General features: G+C 39.9%; 1 protein-coding gene across 23 annotated transcripts in view; it reads left to right on the plus strand.

The window, feature by feature from the left end:
* The window catches only part of TLN2 (talin 2), a 457,700-nt gene that overhangs the window by 280,767 nt on the left and 156,924 nt on the right, over positions 1 to 20,009 (plus strand). For all 23 annotated transcript variants that reach the window (XM_073995950.1, XM_045395572.2, XM_045395576.2 and 20 more), the window contains 2 exons: positions 7,398 to 7,461; positions 8,812 to 8,916. In XM_073995950.1, the coding sequence (XP_073852051.1) occupies positions 7,398 to 7,461; positions 8,812 to 8,916 (169 nt within the window). The remainder of the gene's footprint in view (positions 1 to 7,397; positions 7,462 to 8,811; positions 8,917 to 20,009) is intronic.

Below are 20,009 nucleotides of genomic sequence, written 5' to 3' on the forward strand. Positions count from 1 at the left end.
CCATTCTGAGCGTTTCCCAGCTCACTCAGTGCTTCCCTCCGCCTGTATTATCACCTTACTTAACCAGAACTTAACTGCTACTCGCAGTTGCAGACATTTTGACCTTTGAGTCTGGATTCAAATCCAAGTGTGTCTGAATCTGTAATTTGAGCTTTCAGCCCACTGTGTCAGTGGTTCTCCAACTTCATCTGATCAGAATTATCTAAAGGGCTTATTTAAAGATGCCGGGCCTCACCCCCAGAGCCTCTTATCCAGCAGGTGTGGGGTGAAGCCTGAGCACTGGCATTTCTGTCACATTCCCAGGTGCTGCTGATGCTGCTGCTCCTGGGGCCACAGTCTGAGAACCTTCTGTGATACCAGATTTGACATGTTGTTGTTAATCATTTGGTGATTCAACATCAAGGTTGGAGTCAGGATCCTGGGTGTTCCAGCATCCTTTGGGTGATGCTGTCCTTATTGTACCTCCACCATCCCTCCCCTCTGTTCTTCTACCCTGTGCTGAGTGGACACTCCGCTGCTTTGTTTGTATGTTCATATGGATTCCCTCAGCTCTCACAAATGAGGCGACATCCCTTGTTTTCAATTCGTACGAGCGATAACACTCATAGGTTGGAAACCTCTGCTTTTCAAGTGATAAAAACCAACTTAGAGAAACGGTGACTTCCCTGTGGTCATGCAGTGACTTGATGGCAGCCCTGGGACAGATAAGAGGCAGTTTACGTTTCCCCAAATCATAGCTGCCTCCCTGTGTACTTGTAACTTACGGCCAGACTAGGAAACATCTTTGAAGCTTCTCTTTTGTAATTGCTTGTAGAGGCAGCTTAAATTTTACATAAGAAAATGAGGTTTGATTATGTACACACAATGGAGTAATATTTAGCCTTAACAATGGAGATGCTGCCATTTGTGACAACATGGATGGACCTAAAGGACATTATTATGTCCTCTGAGTGAAATAAGCCACACACAGAAATGAAAATACTGTGTGGTCTCACTCATATGTGGAATCTTAAAACATAACAAAGAACTCAAATACATAGAAACAGAGAGTAGGAAAGTGGTTACTGAGGGTGCGGAAATGGGGAGATAGTGGTCAAAGGGTACAGAGGCTCAGTTACATAGGATAAATAGGTCTAGAGGCCTGATATTCCTTATATACAGCGTGAGGGCTATAGTTGATAGTATTGTATACTGGAAATTTACAAAGAGTAAATTTTAGGTACTTTTACCCCACACATAAAAACTGTGAGATGATGGATATGTTAATTTGCTTGAATGTAGAAATTCTTTCACTATGTATATTATATGAAAACATCACATTGTATACTTTAAGTATATACAATAAAATAACAAAATTGCATCTCATCCTTCAAAAAGTAGAAAATGAGGTTTTGGTGACATCTGTATTTGAATTCAGATCCTGCGCCCCTAAATGTGTTAAATTCCCCTTCCCTGATTCCACCGGCTTCTGTGCATTTCTATAAAACTCAGTGGCCACCACCTGGTCTTCATTATCATAATCTGGTTATTATCTTATTCCACAGGGTCTGAAATACTGATCACGTGGGATGTTGTTTGACTAAAGGGTAACTTTGAGGGGTCAGGGTCTGTGGTGGCCCAGAGTATGGTCCCCAGTGCCCACGGATGAGACAGCGTGTGGGCTGTGGCCCTGGGCAACTTAGCATCACTGAGCCTAGAGTCTGTGTGTAGAATGGGGTCTTGGCTTCCCACGGCTTTTGTCAGTACTCAGTTAATCTGCTAGTGCTTGTAAAGCACCTGAAACAGGGTTTGGCCTTCAGTAAATGGCAGCTGTTTTAATTGTAGAAACACTCCCTCTCCATCTGGTTTGGACTATTAGTTGGATAATCCAAAAAGTCATTTAAAATGTAGAATAGGCCGGGCGCGGTGGCTCAAGCCTGTAATCCCAGCACTTTGGGAGGCCGAGACGGGCGGATCACGAGGTCAGGAGATCGAGACCATCCTGGTTAACACGGTGAAACCCCGTCTCTACTAAAAAATACAAAAAATTAGCCGGGCGCGGTGGTGGGCGCCTGTAGTCCCAGCTACTCGGGAGGCTGAGGCAGGAGAATGGCGTGAACCCGGGAGGCGGAGCTTGCAGTGAGCTGAGATCCGGCCACTGCACTCCAGCCCGGGCGACAGAGCGAGACTCTGTCTCAAAACAAAAAAAAAAACAAAAACAAAATAAAATGTAGAATCATAACAGGTGACATCTACCGCTCGAAACCCATTATTCTAACTTTGAACTTACACATGTGTTGCTAGTGTTTTGATGTAGGGCCAAGGTTTTTTCTTGTGTGAATCTCCTGATTGGATTTCTACAGTGTCTTGCATGAACCATGCATAATGCATAATCTGTGAGGGAATTTAAAGACAACCATGAAGCAATCTGAGGACAGAATAGATTTCCATGATATTTTTCCTTTTCAGTATTTGACAGTTGTCTCATCTATATGTCATTTAATACATTTTGTGACTGTTACCTTTAAGAGAATGCAGTAGCTCAATTTTTTGTACTATTTCAGCAGCTCATGGGTTATGTCAATATATCACATAATCATGTGCTATCCAGCCAGCTGCAACAAACTGGAGAACAAATGCAGTGGACTTGACCAGAGCAGAAGTCAGGGTTTGTGAGAGAGGAGTCTGTTGGCTGCAAACGTTCAACCTCTCATGGATCTTAGAGAGTCTTCTAGAGATTAGTGTACTGACTTTACTGTTATTATGACTGCATTCAGAAAGGGCCATGCTTAAAAGGCTGGCAGTAGAGTTTGGCAGAGAAGTGAGTTCTCAATGCACAGTTTGTAGATGGCTGCCCTTTTAAGGTGAGAACATTTAAGGAGACAGTGGGAGGGATTTTGCTTGGCCAGAACTTGCTTAGTTAGGAATATTTCCAATCAGGTTTGACAGTCTGACCCATTTTTTCTCCGACAAGGCTGACAGATTGCACTTGTATACATGTCCCAGATGTTAGGAGCCTTCCAGACTCAGGTTTGGTAATCAAAACAACAACTGAGCTGGAACTACCGCGCTGCTGGCTGGCAGGCCTTGATGACACCCTGCCTGCTCCCTCCTGCTTTGTGCTGAAGTGGCGCACATGGCTGATTTACTGGGGAAAATACACGCCACACACATGCACACACCATTCATATCTTAAAATCGTTTTTAAATTCCCCACAAACCAATTCTTGAAACCTCAGGGGTCACACCTCTAGTGCACCTTCTGATGTTGTTTTCAGTAACTCCTGAAGACTGCATAGGAGGCAGATTCAGATGGGCTGGTTTGGCGGAGTTTAAAAGAAGGGAGCTTGCTGCAGTACAGGACTTTCTTGCCATAGATGGTCAGCATATTATACCCTGCTGGTCCCCTGGACACCACCATCTGGTATTCTTCTAGTGACAATCATTGCTCTGAGAGGGCTTGACATGGAGCCCTTTTTGGGCGCTTTTGCTACCCTTAACCGCGTCTCTGTTGCTGATGTAGGAGCCACTACCTAGAGGCTGGCAGCAGCAGTTCTCTCATGATACCACTTCCTTATTTTAAATGGGCCCCTGAGAAAGCCTGAAGCAGCTGTGTGTTCAGGTGGACCCACTCTTGTTCTGGGAGGTCAGAGGCTCTCTGCTACTTACAAGTCCTGTGCCTTCAGCTAAGTCTTTACCTCTCTGAAACTCAGCTTCCTCTTTGGTGGTGATGGTGCCTTCCAGCTCTCTCTGAATCGTTCATTTTTGTCCGTGAAGTTGCTTAATGATAATTTTAACGTCTAAACTGCTGCAGATTAGATATTTCTTAGATCCCTCCTGCTGACGAACTTGGAATCTCTCTTTTTTTCTTATTAGTGAAATCATACAACTTTTCCTTCGTGAGCGGCTTCTTCCCCTTAGCACAGTGTTTCCATGTTGTAGCATATTTCGGTACTTCCTTTAGATAGAAATGATTTTCCATTGTATGGAGAAACCACATTTTATCCATTAGTTGATGGACTTTTGAGTTATTTTCATCTTTTGGCTCTCATTAATAATGCTGCTGTGAACATTTGTGTGCAAGTTTTTGTGTGGAAGTGTTCTCATTTTTTTCTGGGCATATATCAAGGAGTAGAATTGCTGCATAATATTTTAAGGAACTATCAAACTTTTTTTTATAGCAGCTGTACCGTTTTATATTCCCGCCAGCAGTGTATGAGGGTTCCAGTTTCTCTATGCCTTTGCCAACACTTGCTGTTGTACATCTTTTTTATTGTAGCCCTCCTAGTGGGTATGTATTGGTATTGCATTGTGGTTTTTTTTGCATTTTCCTATTGGCTAATAATGTTGAACATACTTTCATGTGTCTATTGGCCATTTGTATCTCTTCTTTGGAGAAATGTCTGTTCATGTCCTCTGCCCGTTTTTAATTGAGTGTTTGTCTTTTCATTATCAGTTAAAGGTTTTTTATATATTCTACATATATTGTAATATATTGCAATTTCCTCATAAATAATTTGCAAATATTTTCCCCCATTCTATGGATTGTATTTTCACTTTCTTGATGGTGGTATTTGCAATTTAAAAGTTTACAATTTCGAAATAGTCCTTTTTTTTTTCCTTTTACAACATGTGCTTTTGGTATTATATCTAAAAACTCTTTGCCTAAATCAAGGTCATAAAGATTTACTCCTGTATCTTCTTCTGAGAGTTTTATAGATTTAGCTATTACATGTAGGTCTATCATAGATTTTGAGTTAATTCTAGTGTATAGTATGAGGTATGGGGTTCAATTTCTGTCTTTTGCATGTGAACATCCTGTTGTCCCAGCACCAGTTGTTTAAAAACGTATTCTTTCCCCACTGAATTGTCTTGGAACCCTTGTTGAAAATCAGTTGACTATAAAGGTGAGGGTTAATTTCTGGACTCTCAATTCTTTTCTGTTGACCTGTGTATCTGTTCTTACATCATTACTGCACTGTCTTTGTTACTAGAGCTTTGTAGGTAAATATATTTCTTATATCTCTTTTAGTTTATTATTATGCCCTCCTTTTCACCACTACTACCAAACTATTTATTTTTGAAGAAGCTAAGTTATTTTCATAGAATTTCTTGTGTTTAGGTTTGGCTAATTGTATCCTGATGGTATCATTGAACATGTTCCCCTATTCTTTTTGTAAATCGTTATTTAGATTTAGGGACTCAATTAAATTCAGTTTTAATTATGTATTTACTTATTCTTTATTGCCAAGAATACCTCCTAGGTGGTGCTGTATACTTCCTTTTGTATCAGTTGGGAGGCATATATTATCTGGTTATCCTACTTTGATTAATATTAAAATTGATCTTTGGGTTTAGATGTTATCAGAGCGATCAATCTGTTAAAAAGTTCCTGATCAACTTGTTATTTTTTTGTCTTACAGTCATTGAAATTTGCTTTGATCTATCAGTTATTTCAGTAAGAGTTGTATAATGATGATTTTGGACTTCTTTTATTTTTTCTACATTTATTAGCTGTGATTCTTGCCCTCATCAACGTTTAGAAACATCAGAATAAATACTTGTTTCTTTCCCTTCATTTATAATTTTCGGTACGAGTTGGGACCATAGCAGTCTCTTAAGGTGACCACGATTTTTTAAAAAAATCTTTGTAGATATTAAATATCTGCACTTTAACTTACTGCAGTCATCCTTTTTCTGATGCTTAAATTGTCCCATCACATGGTATTAATTATATGATGTCTGGGATTTGCTTCGAAATAATTCAGGGGAGGTCAGTGGGATGGGGAAATAGATGAGTCATGATTGGCCATGAGTTGATAACTGTCGAGGCTGGATGGATGGGTTTATTATTTTCTTCTCTCTTTTTCAATATACAGTTTTAAATCATCGAATTTTTGGCTAATGGGAATTCATTGATACTGGCTCCAGTATTATCTTGGTAACTTCCTTGATTCAAGCCACAAGAAGTCCCAGGAACATTTTATACATTTTCTGCCTCAGACCAAGAATCAGTGATTTATCTGAGACTTGGTTCCTTTTAGTGGAAATGGTATTTAGAAGACCACCTGGCCTAGGCAGCAGCAGGGGTGGTGGGGGCACAGGGTGCTATCAGGTTGTTCTTGTTCCTGGCCTTTAAAGGGGACGTAGCTAGAAAATGTTTTTCAGGAAAAGAAAAATGAATCAGGTACTCAGGCTGGTATTTCCAGTTCAAATAAAAGATGCAGAATGTTTAGCCAAGTCTTTTTGCATTTTGTTTATTTTTATCTATTTTATGCTGAAAAACTTGGTTCCTAACAACAACCATAATTACTCATTTTCTTTATCCTAGTTATATATAACATCCTACTTATATATAGTGTAATATCCTAATTTTATTGTGTGTGTTTATGTATAGACAGGAGGGAAAGTAGATGTTAATTTGAAATACTAATATTTTTACTAACAAATCTACTATGGTTTATTTTGTCCGTAATATCCTACGAGGGATATACAGTCAAAAGACTGTTTTGCAAAGTTACTTGACATAATTATTCTCCCTGTAGTTATGCTGTCAACTTGATAGACGGTTTTAGTTTGCTTTAGATTTTTAGATGTTGCTTTTTTTTTTTTTTTGCAATTTCATGTGGTTCTAAAGTGAAAACTATAATATAAGAAATACAGAAGTTTAGTTTCCATCCTTGTTCCCTTCTCCTTGTTTTTCCCCTCTTCCACGGAGAACCATTTTTATTAGAACTAGGTTTATCTTTGTATTTTTTAAAAATATGTAGACAGACCGGGCGCGGTGGCTCAAGCCTGTAATCCCAGCACTTTGGGAGGCCGAGACGGGCGGATCACGAGGTCAGGAGATCGAGACCATCCTGGCTAACACAGTGAAACCCCGTCTCTACTAAAAAATACAAAAAACTAGCCGGGCAAGGTGGCGGGCGCCTGTAGTCCCAGCTACTCAGGAGGCTGATGCAGGAGAATGGTCTAAACCCGGGAGGCGGAGCTTGCAGTGAGCTGAGATCCGGCCACTGCACCCCAGCCTGGGCGACAGAGCAAGACTCTGTCTCAAAAAAAAAAAAAAATATGTAGACAATAGAAAATAATGTTTTTAAAATAAGTATCTCCTTCGTTTCTTACAAAAGGCAGCATATTATATACTCTTGTGCTCTTTTTTTTTTTTTTTCACTTTAGAATAGATCCTGGAAATTCTTTCTTCTTTAAATATGTTAGTTTGACCTTTTCTATCATACTAGTTTTATGTCCGTGTCCTTATTCAAGTGCATCGTAGGATATAGCAGTCTGTTATTAATTACTCCGTAAAATATTGGGAGACTTAGTGAGTTAACTGTGAGTTTTATTAAATGTCTTTGCTTTGCTTCTCATCATAGAACATGATAAATGCCTTTCCTTTTTAAATGTCTCTCTCTTAGTCTGAAGGAATTCCTGCCCAAAGAATATATCAAGCAGAGAGGAGCTGAAAAGAGGATCTTTCAGGTATTGGAAATGTACAGAACTTTATTATTCTCCTCACTCCCCATCCTCATTTATTAGTATGAGGGGGCCTCTGCGCATAATAGTTTTATACCTCGTGCCTGTACTCTTATATAATAAATGATTACTGACTCAAGAGTAAAGAAGCTGACAGTTCTACTTTGGGCAGATTTATTATCTTAATCCATATTTTCTTGCTAAAGGTTACCTAGCCCTTCTGAGAAAAATGTGCATACATTTAATTTCAAAGGCATTATCTTGGTAACATTGAAACAAGGTGATAGACCGTTAACATGCACTGAGGAAGGATCTACAAGTAGCCTCTTTGTCCTGAGATTTGTTTTTAGAAACTGGAATTTGGAAATTAGCGCCTTTTAAAAATCCAGGATTATTGTAAAAATCAGAGACTTGTCCAGTCTACACAACCAGTAAGAAAAGCCCTAACACAAACTTTGGCATGCAACACTCTAAGGAATCCAAGATACCAAAGTCGTCTTTGATCCTGAAATGTAAATATAAATTAAAATACAAATTTCATGCATATAAAACATACTTTTCTCCAGTATTGTTTCTGAGTACTATCGTGTACAGACATGTATTTACCCTATTCTTTAGAAAATTATACTTTTTTTTTTGAAGCAGAGCCAAGACGGAGTGCAATGGGGTGATCTCAGCTCACTGCAACCTCTACCCCACCCCCCACCCCCCACCCCTCCCCCCTATCCCCTACCCCCTACCCCGCCCCCGTTCAAGTGATTTTCGTGCCTCAGCCTACCAAGTAGCTGGGATTACAGGCATGTGCCACACCACCCGGCTAATTTTTGTATTTTCAGTGGAGATGGGGTTTCACCATGTTGGCCAGGCTGGCCTCAAACTCCTAATCTCAAATGATCCACCCACCTTGATCCCAAAGTGTTGGCATTATAGACATGAGCCACCACACCCAGCCAATACCTTTTGGATGGATGTTAGAATGACACCTCTCCTGAGAAGAACGTTTTTCTTGGTATCATTTAAAGTCTTGGCCCTCAACCATTTGGGACGTGGAGTCCTTTGAAAATGTGATTGCGGTTATGGACCCTGTTCCCACCATGCTGCATGTGTGCATGAATTGTCGCATTTAGTTGTGAAGTAATGTGGCTACTTGGGCTCAAACTCTGGTTTGAAATCCCTATGTTAGAACTTCCTGTGTGCTCTGATCCTTGGTCAGCAGTTGCCTGTGTTATGGAGGGGTCTCAGACACAAACATCACTTAATGATCATTCCTAGCCACTGTGTCCACCACGTACAATAACTACCTCTCTCTGCTGGCAGAGATGCAATAACTGCTCCCGGCTACTGTCACTTTTGCAGGAGCATAAGAACTGCGGAGAGATGAGTGAGATAGAAGCCAAGGTCAAGTACGTCAAACTCGCACGGTCCCTCCGCACATATGGCGTGTCCTTCTTCCTGGTGAAGGTGAGTTGGGCAGAATGGGGAGGGCGTTCACCTTGACCATTTCTTTTTTCTTTGGTTCAAGCATTTGCTGTTAAGTCTGGTTTGTCCTGCTCACCCTGCTAGCATTTGCAGGTGGATCATCTGGCTAGTGCTGACCTGCGTTTAGCTGCACCACAGCCATGAGGGGTATGACCTGTGGGCTGGTGAGTGAGCCCTGCTGTCCAGGAGCCCCTGGGCAGCTGGGCTTTGCTCAGATCACTGTCAGGGCTATAAAGTCCCTGAAGGAGTGAGTTCACTTTTCCTTCTTATTCCTTCTCCTGACAATGTTTCATTTATGACCATCAAGAGTCCTGTGGACTAAGTGAAGGCTCTTCACCACTGCAGACCAAATCGAATTCATGTAGTAAATACGATGCTTCGTTTGTATACTTTAAGACAGAACTTGGGATTTTACGGCCCTCAGGTCTGTTTTCATGGGAATTTTCTGTTTTCCTACTAGAGGATAAGAGGCGTGTCTTTGAAATTGCACCTGTGAGCAAGCCCAGGTTGGCCCTTGATGGCTGTCATCTTCACTTGACCGACAACTCTTCTGGTTATCTTTGTTACCCCTTTGCTTTTCCTAACCTCAGGGAAATGATACTCTCTTTAGTTGTCTAACTATTAGGTTTCACATATTTCTACTTGTTTTGCTTTGGCCCCTTTGGCCTGTCACCTGGGGCCCTGGAGAAAGCTCTAACTTCTAGTGAGTCTTCTTGTGTTGCTTTCAGCAAATGGGAGCAAACCAGCCGTGTTGCGGCTGCATCCAGGGACTGACGTTGGAAGGACAAAACTGACCAGACTAAGCAGGTGTCTCTCCCCACAGCCAAAGAGAACTACAAAAGAAGAAGTTACATTGTCCTCTAAGATGTTTTTCTTGACTCCACTCCTCACTGGAGCAAGCTGCCTCATTTGGAGAGAGGAGATAGCAAGAAGTTGTGTGTCAGAAAGCCATATGCTGCATGCTGATTAGTTATTAATACATCAACCAAACTAGCTCTCAGTTTTACACCCAGAATCGCTGTGGCCTTTGCAATGAAGAAAGTATATGTCAGTCACCTTGTTTTTAAGAAAAATAATTGAGAGGTTGAATCTTTTACATTTAGTGGCAGTTTTAAAGTATCATTGAATATTTGAATGGCACTGATGCCATCTAGGTAACAGTGACTCCACTTATCAATATTAATAATAACAGCAATAATGTTTAGTAAACAGCCATCCATCAAGCTTATCTCATTCAAACCTATCAACAACCCAAGGGCAAAACTACTATTAGTATCTTCTTTTTGTTTTTGGAGACGGAATCTCACTCTGTCGCCCAGACCAGAGTGCAGTGGCGCGATCTTGGCTCACTGAAACCTCTGCCTCCTGGGTTCAAGCAATTCTCCTGCCTCAGCCTCTCAAGTAGCTGGGACTACAGGTGCATGCTGCCACACCCAGCTAATTTTTTGTATTTTGGTAGAGACAGGGTTTCATCATATTGCCCAGGCTAGTCTTAAGCTCCTGAGCTCAGGCACTCCGCCCACCTTGGCCTCCCAAAGTGCTAGGATTACAGGTGTGAGCCACAGCACCCAGCCTTACTATCTTCTTTGTATAAGTGAGAACACAGAGGCCCAGCTAGATCCAGTGATTCAGTTGGGGCCATAAGGCTAGTAACTGAAGAAGCCAGGACTTGAGTTCAGGTCTCCCTGATTCACAGATGGTGTTCCCAGCCTCTAGCTGTACTGCCTTAGCTGGAGTGACCCCATTTGAGAGGCAGTCACCTGCTTCCACCGTTCTAGCTTCCCATCTGTGCCCTGAACACATGGGGAGATCTGCTCATTTTAGAAATTGTGCTTTTCATTCGTTATTGTGAAGGGCATCCAGTAGTAAATGAGCTCCAATGCCTTGCAGGGACAAAGATTAAACAAATTTTCATCATGTCCACTGCTAATGGCTTCAATTTCCATTTATTTTCTTGAGTTTCCCTGTAGTCCTCCCAGTATTAAATTCATCTCTTACATTCATATCGTCTCTTCCATTAATACCATCAGGCTTCACACACAGTCAGTTTCAGCGATGTGCTTGCATGTAGGTTAGTAAATTTAGGATAATAAAGAACATAAAGAAATCTGTAATTAGGAAGAGAAGTTGAACACCAAATTGTAGAAAAAATCAGTTTGTTCTCCAGCGACAATTTAGAACCTAAGAAAAATCGGTGCATGGTCACTAGGATAATTTGAGAGCGAGCAAAGATCTTCTCGTTATAGCGGGGTCTTGCAGATTTGATCAGACCAAATCTCCGTTTACAAAATTACTTAAGGCACAACAAGAACATGAGAGGCCTTTTTTCCCTTCCTTCCTTCCTCTTTCCTTCCCTCTCCTCTCTCTCTGTATTTCCCTTCTTTCTCTATATTTTTTTAAAAATTGCATCTCTTTGAAGAGAAGAAAGGATTAAGAAAATAGGCAGCACTTGCAACTTTTTTTTTTTTTTTTTTGAGATGGTCTGTCACCCAGGCTGGAGTGCAGTGGCGCAATCTCGGCTCACCACAACCTCCGCCTCCTATATTCAAACAATTCTCCTGCCTTAGCCTCCCGAGTAGCTAGGGTTACAGGCATGCACCACCATGCCCAGCTCATTCTGTATTTTTAGTAGAGATAGGGTTTCTCCATGTTGGTCACGCTGGTCTTGAACTCCCGACATCAGGTTATTCTCCTGTAATCCCAAAGTGCTGGGATTACAGGCGTGAGCCACCATGCCTGCCCAAGCACTTGCAACTTGTATATACATATTAAATATTCAAATTTTTATTTTATTTTTGTTGCTTTCTACAATGTTAATAGCATATTGCTCACTTCAGTATTTTGCTCAGTGGGCCCATTAGTATGACATTTTATTTTATAATTGTTTTTAATATAATTTATGTGACCATAGTTTGCCTTATTTTGAAAGTGGTATAGCTAAAAAATGCAGGAACTAGTCAATATTAAGAATTAATGAACCTGAATCAGATCAAGACTTTAAATAAGATGATATCATATGACTATTTTATATAAAGCCACTAAGATGTTTGATAAAACTCAACATCTTATTGAAAATTCTTTAAAATGCTGCAATATAAGTATACTTGCTCACCATGATAGAGGTTCATCGGTATCAAACCTCTCATTAGTATCATACTTAATAGAGACGCTAGAGAGAAATCTATAAGAGGCTGGGCGTGGTGGCTCATGCCTGTAATCCCAGCACTTTGGGAGGCCAGGGGAGGCAAATCACTTGAGGTCAGGAGTTCAAGACCAGCCTGGCCAACATGGTGAAAACCCGTCTCTACTAAAAATACAAAAGTTAGCCAGATGTGGTGGTGCACACCTGTAATCTCAGGTACTTGGGTAGCTGAGGCAGGAGAATTGTTTGAACCTGGGAGGCAGAGGTTGCAGTTAGCCAAAATTGCACCACTGCACTCCCACCTGGGCAATAGAGCAAGACTCTGTTTTAAAAAAAAAAAAAAAAAAAAAGGAAAGAAAGCTGTAAGAGTTGAAATCAGAATGAATGTGCCCACCATCTCATTACCCTCTAACATTATTTTGGAAGTTCTGGGAAATACAGTAAGATACAAAAATGAGGGGAAAATCGTTGCTTTAGCAAATGAAGGAACAAAATTACTATGACTTGTAGCTATGATTATTTATCCTGTAACAAGATATACCAAGTCATTTTTTTTTTACTTGGAAATTATTACAGATTCACAGGAAGCTGTAAAACTAACTCAGAATCAAAAAGTCAGATGATAACAAGTGTTGGTGAGGATATGGAAAAATTGGAACAGCCGTAACTTGCTGGTGGGAATGTAAAATGGTACTGTCACTTTGGAAAACAGTCTGTCAGGTACTCAATTGATTAAACATAGAAATACCATATGACCCAGCAATCCCACTTCTATGAATATATACCAAAGAAAATTGAAAGTGCGTATCCACATAAAAACTTACACATAGGTGTTCACAGCAGTGTTAGCCAAAAGTAAGAAACAACACAAAGCATCAGCTGATGAATGGGTAGACAATTTATGTTGTATCCATACAATGCAATATCATTCAGCCATAAAAAGGAATGAAGTACCGATATATGCTACAACATGGATCAACTTTGTAAATGTTATGCTCAGTGAAAGAAGCCAGTCACAAAAGACCACATACTATATGATTCCCTCTATGTGAAGTGCCCAGAAGAGGCAAATCTATAGAGACAGAAAGAAGGTTAGTGGTTGCTTAAGAGTGTGGTGAGGGAGAGAGGGGAATGATGGCTAAAGGGTGCAGGGTTCTTTTTGATGTGTTAAAAATATTCTAAAACTGACTGTGGTTTTAAAAATAACAGTAATACAGAAAGGTCATATGTGCCCTTCATCAGGTTTCCTCCAGTGCTAACAACGGTACAGTAACACAGCCAAGAGAATGACATTAGTACAATCCACAGACCTTATTCAGAGTTCTCCAGCGTTACATGCACTTGTGTGTGTTTAGTTCCATGCAATTTTGTCATATTTATAGATTTGTGTAACCTCCACCATTATCAACTTACTCCAGCACCATTTGTTGAAAGTGCTATTCTTCCTCCATTGAGTTGCTTTTGCATCTTTGTCAAAATTTAGTTCAGCACATCTGTATGGGTCTATTTCTGGGTTCTCTGTTTTGTTCTCGTTCAAATATGTATCCCTGTGCTAATCACACTGTCGTGATCAACTTTAGCTATAAGTAAGCCCTAACATCAGATAAATTCCCTTAACTTTTTTCTTTTTTTTCAAAATCGTTTTAGCCATTTTAGGTTTTTTCCTTTTCATATATACTTTCCAACAAACTTATCTATGTCTACAAAAAGGCTTGCTGTGATTTTGATAGTAATTGCATTAAATTTATAGATCAATTTGGAGATAATTGACATTTTTACTGTGTTAAATCTTTTAACCCATAAACATGATATAGAGAGCCTCCTTGATTGCTTTCAACATTTTGTAATTTTCAGCTTATGGATCCTGTACATGTTTTAACAATATGTACACAATCATTTTAATTTTCAGGTTTATTGTTAAATTGATTAAATTGGCCAAGGAAATTGATAAGGCATATGTCAACCATATGAAATAAGCCCTTAGAGTATGTATGTAAAAATTCGCGAAACCATTTAGAGTATATGATAAAAAGAGATCACATGCAGAATAGCACCAGAAAGAAAAAATTGTATACCTAAGGTATACTTTTTTTTTTTCAGTCACTTTTGGGGTGTAAGTGGTTTTTTGTTACATGGGTGAATTATATAGCAGTGAATTATAAAGATTTTAGGGCTCCCGTCACCCAAGTAGTGTACATTATACCTAATGTGTACTTTTTTGTCTGTAGCCCCGCTCCCACACTTTCCCTTCTGAGTCTCTAAAGTTCATCTATATGCATCTGTGTACTCATAGCTTAACTCCCACTTACAGGTGACAGCATATGGTTTTTGGTTTTCCACTCCTGTGTTACTTACTTAGAATAATAGCGTCCAGCTCCATCCAAGTTGTTGCAAAAGACATTATTTTGTTCTTTTTCATGGCTGAGTAGTATTCCATGGTGTATATATGCCACATTTTCTCTATCCACTCATTAGTTGATGGTCACTTAGGTTGAGTCCACATCTTTGCAGTTGTGAATTGTGCTGCTATAAACATACGTGTGTAAGTGTGTTTTTCATATAATGTCTTCTTTTCCTTTGGGTAGATACCTGGTAGCGGTAGTGGATCAAATGGTAGATCTACTTTTAGCTTTTAAGGAATCTCCATACTGTTTTCCATAGAGGCTGTACTAACTGGGGCAATAAATTTTTTAAAAGACATCAGTAACAGATTTCTCATGCCCCAAACTGAACATTGCATTAAATTGTGAAGGAATTATGCTAATGAAAGCATAATTTAGGAAGTAAATTAAAAGTTAGTAATTCCACTTTCCCATTCACTACTTTTATAGGCTTCTATTAGAAACTCTAAATAAGTAAATGAAATTTTAATTAATAATGATATTGAACACACTTACTCAAACCACACAGCCTTGAAATCAGTCATAGATGTTTTGAAAGGACTGGTTTCATGTGCTTAGAGCTGCTTACATCATATTTTCTTCTATGTCTATGAATATTTTGTCCTAAAAATCAGTATTAAACTTTGTGTCGTTGTAATAGAGCATGCTTGCATGTTGGAGTTGGTACGATTGGCCTAGAATCCAGGATGGTAATTTACACCTGTGTGAGAAATAGTAGAAACTTATATGACCTTAGGGAAAGTACCTAAACTCTAAATCTCTGTTTCTTCATCTGAAAAATAGGAATAATTCCTTATAGAGCTCTAATGATGAGTAAGCGAGCTAATGTATGTAAACAAGTGTGGTGACTGGAAAATAAGGATATTGATTAATTTAATTTTATTTATTAGTTTTTTAGAGACTAGATCTCACTCTTATCACCCAGTCTGGAATGGAGTGGCATGATCATGGCTCACTGCAGCCTCTTGAGTAACTGAAACTATAGGCACGTGCCACCACACCCAGCTAATTTATTTTTATTTTTTCTTAGAGACGGATCTCCTTATGTTGCCTAGGCTGGTCTTGAGCTCTTGGCCTCAAGTGATCCTCCCACCTCAGTTTCCCAAAGTGTTGGGATTGCAGGCATGAGCCACTGTACCTGGCCTAATAAATATCAGATTATCCCAGACACTGAACTCTTCCCATATTTCCCAAATCCCTGGCCCTAGGGGCCAGCTAGTAAACATTTCAGGCTTTGCCAATCATGCTCCTCAACTTTCCCCTGTAGTATGAAAGCAGCCATAGGCAAAATGTAAATGAATGGCATGGTTATGTTTCTACAAAGCTTTATTTTTGGACTCTGAAATTTGAATTTTATGTAATCTTTGTCGCACAAAATATTCCTCTTGATTTGTTTAAAATTTAAAAATAGAAAATTCATTCTTAGCTCTTGGGCCATAAAACATAAGCTGGATTTAGCAATGGGCATAGTTTACCCACCTCCATACAGAGCATGTCTGCGAGCCATATAATGAATTCACACGGAATAGCATTAGGCAGCAGTATTTTCAGTGGCTAGGAAATATGCTTTGGAAAAGAAGGACTTCAGTTTGGATCCTGGCTTTGCCACTTAGTAATTTGACCTTGGATAAGTTACCTTACCTTCCATCTCTTGCTTCAGTTTGTTCACCCATAAAATTATGACTTTTTATGAGGTTTAAATAAGTTAATACAGAAAAGGGGACTGCCTCATATAAATCTCCATAAATGGGAGCTGTAAATGTCTACATTCTTCCTTGTTGCGTTGACTTCTTTTGCGTTTCATCATGATCTGCTACACCAAAACCCCACAAGCAACAGTAAGGCATTTCCCATGACTGGCATAAAATCTTGTTTCATTCCAGAAAATCACTGGGTAACTCTTCTCACTTCTAAATTTGCCTTTGAAAATTTTTTGCAGACATAGCCAGAGCCTTGAGGTTTTAGATTACCTGGGGGAACAGACTCTCTTCTCCCCTAAACTGTAAAAACACCAGACAGGGCGTTCAGAGCATCTCAGAATCCCAAGTTTAGTCAAAATGGATTGGCAGTCACTTGTAGGGAGAGAAATGGCTAATAAACAGGGTCTACAGGTTTGCTCTTGAGCAGCCGTTTTTCCCCATCCCCCTAAAATAAAGAAATATACTGAAGACAGAACAAAACACGCAAACCAGCCCTTTGGCCAAGCCAATCTAGAACTCTAGTGAGCTCAGCTGGATCATGGGGAGGACCCTATGGGCTTGGGCCATATTGAAATGAAGGACCGGGAGCCAGAAGCTCAGTCCAGTTGCATTCCTCCATCTAGTTCTGGATCTCAGATGTGAAGCAGAGGTGATGTCAGAATCAGGCAATCTCTGCACCTGTGAGAAGAGTTTGCAGACAGCAGGCTTGATCACAGCTGGCTGCCAGGGCTACACCCGGAGTAGCAGCTGAAATATGTTTGAAAGAGGAGGGCTTGGGTTCATTAACGAGAAGTTCATTGCTTCTCCTCGGTAGAATGCCTGCTTTCACCTGCCTCTGAGTTACACAGGCTGCAGACGTTTTCAAAACAAAAACAATCTAATCAGGACCACCTTGAGAGAGAAGCTTCTAGATGGCTGGCAGAAATCACAGCTACAACTCTGTGTGTGTGTTGGTATATAAGATAGATGGGTCTTCATTGGTGCCTGCTTTAGCCTGCTTTGTGTACTGGAGATAAAAGGAAGCTGGTCTGTGTAGTTGAAGGTTGGAAAGGAGTGGTGTGGGGGTTATTGATATTTGAGGCATAGGAAGGAAAGAGGAAGCTTTATTACCCTGTGGCCCACCCCTCACATCCCTGTCACTGAGGCTCTAAGGCAGGTCTCTGCACCGGGGAAGACCTTGCATCATGATCACAGATCTCAGCCATTTGCGACTTTACCTTTCTCCAGCTGCTCTGTATTTTGTGTGTAGGTGCTGAAGTAATTTTATCCCTTGATGGTGGTCTCTGTTGACAGTTCCAGTATATTTTGAGTTCCCTCAGCCCCTTTTCCTCAGTTGTGACCTGCTGCTAGAAAGTCCACTGTAACTTGTTTGTTCACTGTGGCTTCCTCTCCCAATCTGGAATGATCTTGACAAGAATTAGGGCAATCCGTCACGATTCTGTGTTCCCGCACCCCAGAATCCCTCACTGGGGAGCAGTGCAGATGGGAAAGAATGAAGGCAGCAGCTGCAAACCATATTTTATCTCCAGTCCTCTTCCTGGGTCCCAGAAGCTGGGTTTGTGCCAACCCCGTGCTACTAAATTAGCTGCCTAGAGCCTCTCAACCTAAAACTCTGTGTGGCTCCCGAAGCCAAAGTAGATTAACTGACATTGTCTGCCCTGCACTGATCTCACCCTTGTGGAACTGTCCTCTCTTTGAAAAAAATCTGACCCTTCTCAGTGTTTAAGACTTAAGGTTCAGGGAGGAATATTCCCCTCCTCTGAGACCCAGGTAGATTCCTCACACAATGGTGTCCTCCCTGAGGAAGCTGGGGGTGTGCGGTGACTGTCACCATCTGAGGGTTACCAAATGCCCATGGTGAGGGCGGTTGGGGTTGGGGGGGATTTGGCCTTTTCTCTTTTTGCTTCTACCGGAAGACAGTCAACTACAGTAGACAGTCAGCTTTTGGATATTTTTGAGCTACTCAAATCTGTGTTCAAACTATGGCTTTACCACTCACCACTGTTGGCCTTGGTCTCTTCACTTACAAAGTGAAAAGTGATGACACCAGTGTTTTGGAGATGCTCTGAAGATGAACAGATGATGCTTACTAAGTATCTAGTATGCTCCAACTGTGTTTTAAATGCCATTACCCTGTGTTGGGTGTGTGTAGACACATCCACAAATGGATCCTTTGTGTGAATGTATGTGTCTATGCCCCTGAGAATAGCAGTTGAGATGTTGCTAGATTTCAGCAAATATAACTTGAAAAGGTTTTCCTAACAACCCTAAAAATATACATGCATTAAATGAAATATTGGAAATAAGGAAAAGCATGAAAAAAATAATACAAAACACATGAGACGTTCAGTGCCTTTTTTTTTCATGTAATGGACATATGCCTATTTTTAAATTTTTATTTCCCCTAAGATTAGGCCCTATATTCTGTTTTTTAATAATATATTATGAATAATTTACTTCCATAAAACCAATTGTTTTTCTACAGTATGATTTTTAATCATGTAGGGTAATCTGTTATCTGGATATATCATAATTTATGTATTAAGTCCCGTGTTATTGAAAATTTGGATTGTTTCATCTACAGCCATACCACCCTGAATGGGCCCAATGTTGTCTGAAAATTTGGGTGGTTTCTAGCTTTTCACTATGATGTACTGTGGTTGAGCTTCATGTGGCATAATCTTTACACACATTTATAACTTTATTTTTTTAGACTAAGTTCCTAAAAGCTAGCTGTGTCAAAAGTAGGGACTTTTTAAGGGTTTGGATAGATATTGACACATTTTCTCTCATGAAGGCTTTGCTGTCTTAAGCTTTCATCACTACTGACCCCCTTCACATGTTCCTCAAATCTGAGTATTAATTTTAATTTAAAAACCTCAGCTATTTTAAGTGAAAACTTATTTGCTTGTGTTATTTTAAAAACATTTTCTGTTCATATTCTTCAGCAGTTATTTTGTTGATATATGAACACATCACATAGATAGTATATGAAGTCTATTGCCATTACATTCATTGTAAATATTTATTGCCCAGTCTTTTTCATTTTTTATGAGGTTTTTTTTAGCTTCTGCTCCCCTCCCCCCGATCTATCAAAAGTATGTATATTTTGAGTTAAGCCTATTAATCATTTCCTTTATGGCTTGTTATGTTGGTGTTTTTCTTAGGAAATCATTTCTCACCCAAGGATCACAAAAATACTCACTTGGATTTTCTTCCTAAATTATTAATCTCTCTTTAATTTGTTTTGGTATGAGTGTGAGCTAAGGGTCTATTATTTTAATAGACATTACTATGTCTTAAAACATTATTAAAACTAGTTATACAATAAGTTTTAAGAATCAGTAGATACACAAAATTCCAAAACAAAGAATCCAAACAGAAATATATTTCAGAGATTTAAAAAAGGGCAGGAAGCTGTGTCTCCTCATAATGAGAAGATTCTACTTCGACAGAGTTTTAGTTAAGCTAATTTTAAATCTCAGATTAATCCTCTTTTGTTACTCACTGAGTTGGCCACTGGAAGTGATAGTACCTGGAATTCACCTTTGCTTCTTTTTCTCTGGAGGACTTTTCAGTTCTATCCCATCTTTCTGACATAGTCTGTTTTTGGAGCAAGCTGCCCTCCTGAACAGGAGGCATGCTCTTGTGGCTCTTTCCATACTTCTCATGTCTTTGTTTGAGTTCCCATACCTTTAGTTTAATGAGTTATTCACCTAGCCTCAAAACCTTGGTTTTCCTATAGCCCTGCCTGTTTTGAAACACAGTGTATGCAGGTAAAACGTTGAAAAGTCACTGATTCCTTGGCAAAGTCAGATGTATTCAGAGGAA

The sequence above is a fragment of the Macaca fascicularis genome, chromosome 7, assembly GCF_037993035.2.
Source record: "Macaca fascicularis isolate 582-1 chromosome 7, T2T-MFA8v1.1".
Taxonomy (NCBI): domain Eukaryota; kingdom Metazoa; phylum Chordata; class Mammalia; order Primates; family Cercopithecidae; genus Macaca; species Macaca fascicularis.